The sequence below is a fragment of the Alligator sinensis genome, unplaced genomic scaffold, assembly GCF_000455745.1.
Source record: "Alligator sinensis unplaced genomic scaffold, ASM45574v1 scaffold1659_1, whole genome shotgun sequence".
Lineage (NCBI taxonomy): Eukaryota > Metazoa > Chordata > Crocodylia > Alligatoridae > Alligator > Alligator sinensis.
Window position 1 is genome coordinate 188,358 of NW_005843290.1, and position 3,159 is coordinate 191,516.

Genomic DNA, 3,159 nt, shown 5'->3' on the forward strand with positions numbered 1-3,159 from the left:
GGGGCCCACCCTGTTTCCCTGCTCAAAAGTTTCTGACTCTTGTGACTCTGCTGATGTTTGTCAGCATGGGTGAGTGGTACGTCACGCGTCTGCATGGTGGTCTCTGCTCAGCCCTAGTCATCACTCTTTGGTTTTTCTCCCTCCTCTGCCACCTGGGAAGTTGCTAAGAGTTTCTCTATTTCTTTTTTGTCTTTCAGGTCTTGGTCTGCAGGACATTGAGCCCGGAGGACTGGATGTGGGGGCGCAAGGTATAGGGCAGAAAATGTATACCTGAAAGCTACTCCCCCTGCTCTGCCCCTTTCCTCTCCAGCCCTCCCCACCCCCCGCCTCTCCTCTCCCCCTATATATTGTGTTAGGTTAGGTTAAGTGATATTATAGTGTTTTATTTCATATTATATTGTATCATCATGAGCTTTCTTGTGTTATATATTAGTTGATGGTTATTTATGTGCATCTGTGCTTCTTTAGACAGATGTAGCCATTTGTCATAACCTGCCCAGAAAATACAAGTGCAATGACATCCATCTGGGCCAGCTGGGTACAAAGCACCGGCTGTACCACCCTGCTCCCTCTGTGTTGGGCTGCGCAGTGCACGGCTCCTTTTAGGCCTTGCACATTTTGGAAGGTGGGAGGGGAAATACACTGGGAACGAGCAGACCAGGGGCACAGCCTGTGCGCAGTCGTGCAGGCGAGGACGTTGCCCCTGGCTTTCCCCGGTGCGTGCTACCCTGGTGTGATCTGATCTCAGTTCTGCCAGGATTCGGGAGACCCAGGCATCGGGGCAGCAGCGAACCGGTGCCACCAGCCTGTGAGCTACGCCATGGACGTGCACGGGTGTGACCACACGACTGCACCCCCTGGGAGACCCGGAAGTGTCTGCAGCAGCAAGAGAGGCCAGGACCCTCTGCCACCCCCGCAGCACCCACCGTACTGCTGTCTGTCTCTGCAGGAGAGTCCCCCAGTGCCACGGAGTCAGGGTGCGGGCCAGCCCAGAAGCATTTCCACCTCTAATCCCAGCCCAGAAACCAGTTCCTAATGCAAACCCATATACTTAGTCCAGCAGCTGGGGTGGTTGGGGGAATATGCCAGGAAGAAGCATGGCATGGCCAAACCGCATTTTGGGCTGGGCAAGTCTCTGGCCATGGACATCCAGGAGACTCCCCCGGTGGCAGAGGTGTGGCATGGGGTGGCCCCCAAAAGATTTCCAACCATAAACCCAGCCAAAACCGGTGCCTTATTCAAGTCATTATATGTAGTGCAGTGGCGGGGGGGGGCTGCCAGCTGTCAGCCTGGCACGGCCAAAATGTGCTCTGGGCTGGCAGCACTGTGGTCGGGGTCTGTGGGATATCCCCCGGTGGCATCGACAGGACATCTGGGGCGGCCCAGGAAAGATTTTGCCTGAGGAACCGGGAATAAGGAACCGACATCAGCCTCGTCCAGGACCCCACGACCGCTGTCTGGGCAGAGCCGAAAACCCTCCGGGAGGGTGGGGGACGGGAGGAGAGAGAAGAGAATAATAATAATAATAATATGTTGAATGCAGAATAAACAGCCCCAAACATGAGCTGAGGGGCAGCAAATGTTGACACGAGGACAAAAAGAGGGGTTTTAGCCCCAATCCGGCTGGAGGGAATCAGTGTCTGCCCAGGTGCCGCCTTTACTTTTGGCCGGAGGGAATCAGTGTCTGCCCCGGTGCCGGCTTTATTTTTGAGACGCGTTTGGTGCCCCGACGCCCTGGTTGTAAAACATGAAGACCCATCCTGCAGCGGTGCCCGCTGCGGGGGGGAGTGGGCCCCCCCCACTCCCAAAAAGCAGCTGTGGATTAATTTATTTTTTAAAAGGAATTTTACCCCCCACAAAAATCCCACCCCAAAACCAGGACCCATCACGGGCCCACAGCCTCCCACGAGCTCGACAATTCATGAGGAAGCCCCGCCCCCAGCCGGAGCCTCCAGGCCATGCCCCCTTGCCCAGGCCACGCCCGCTGTCACATGCCACGCCCCCAACTCAGCCAGGGAAGGGGTGCACTCCCTCTCCATGGGAGGAGCGGCGCTGCGCCGGCGGCGGCTGATTGGCTGCGTGTGATGCCAAGCGGGGGGTGGGGGGTCGGTTTGGGGCTGCGTGAGGAGCCAGGCGGGGGAGGGGAGGAGTGGGGGGCTGTGCTGCACTGGCGCTGCTTGGGGCATTGCACCTCAGCACGGTTACATCGCAAAGGACGAGTTTTTTTATTTTTAAGCATTTCTTTTCAAAACACGAACACGAAGTTTTGTCTAAACGAGACCGAGGCCAGAAACGCGTGCGTTGCCCAGGCCGAGCTGCTCAGGCTGAACCTGTAGCACTAAAGCCAGTGCTGCACTGCCTCCGGCGCCTCGTCTTCCCGAGCTCTTTGCAACACGAGAGTTGCTGCTCGGCTCTTTGCTTCAGGCAAACCCGAGCGGCAGCTGCGTCACCATTTGGTGAGCTTTAAAGTGCAGCAGACACCGGTAGATTCATAGATTTCTAGAGTCGGAAGGGACCTGGTAGATCATCGGGTCCAACCCCTGCTCCAGGCAGGAAGGAGCGCTAGGATTAAGTAACCCCAGCCAGATGCCTGTCTAATCTCCTCGTGACCACCTCCCTTGCAAGCCCATTCCATCATTTGGCAACCCTTACCGTAAGAATTTCTTCCTTATGTCCAATCTAAACCTATTCTCCTTCTGTTTGTGGCCGTTATTTCTGGTAACCCCGAGGGGTGCCCTAGTAATCAGAGTGTCCCCTATTTCCTGCTGCCCCCCCCGCCCCTGCTGAGTTTGGAGGTACCCACAGGATCGCCTTTCAGCCTCCCCTTGCGGAGGCTGCAGAGATTCAGATCCCTCAGTCTGTCTTCATCAGGTCTTCCCCGTGCAGCAGGCTCACCTTTCAGAGCTTGGGTTGGGTCCCAGGCTTGAGACCCTGCTGTATTGATTGGTGGAGCCCATCCACCAATCAGGAGGCAGCAGGAGAAATAAAGTCCCGCCCCTTTTGTGAGGGGAGGGGGAGAAGAGCTCCCCCAGACCTGATTGCAGATTAAACTAAGACTTGGGGGCGGAGCCCTGGCGCATATAAAAGGAGCTGCGCGCCCAGCAGAGGGCAGATGCGGCGAGGGACTGGAGAAGAGCGGGGCCAAGACAAGCTGGGGGG

The 3,159-nt window shown here is 56.7% G+C and overlaps 1 protein-coding gene across 1 annotated transcript in view; it reads left to right on the forward strand.

Moving 5' to 3' along the window:
* The window catches only part of LOC102379011 (NACHT, LRR and PYD domains-containing protein 12-like), a 44,038-nt gene that overhangs the window by 9,609 nt on the left and 31,270 nt on the right, over positions 1-3,159 (forward strand). Inside the window, exons 2-3 of the mRNA XM_025194729.1 lie at positions 198-248; positions 950-977. Coding sequence (XP_025050514.1) covers positions 198-248; positions 950-977 — 79 coding nt within the window. The remainder of the gene's footprint in view (positions 1-197; positions 249-949; positions 978-3,159) is intronic.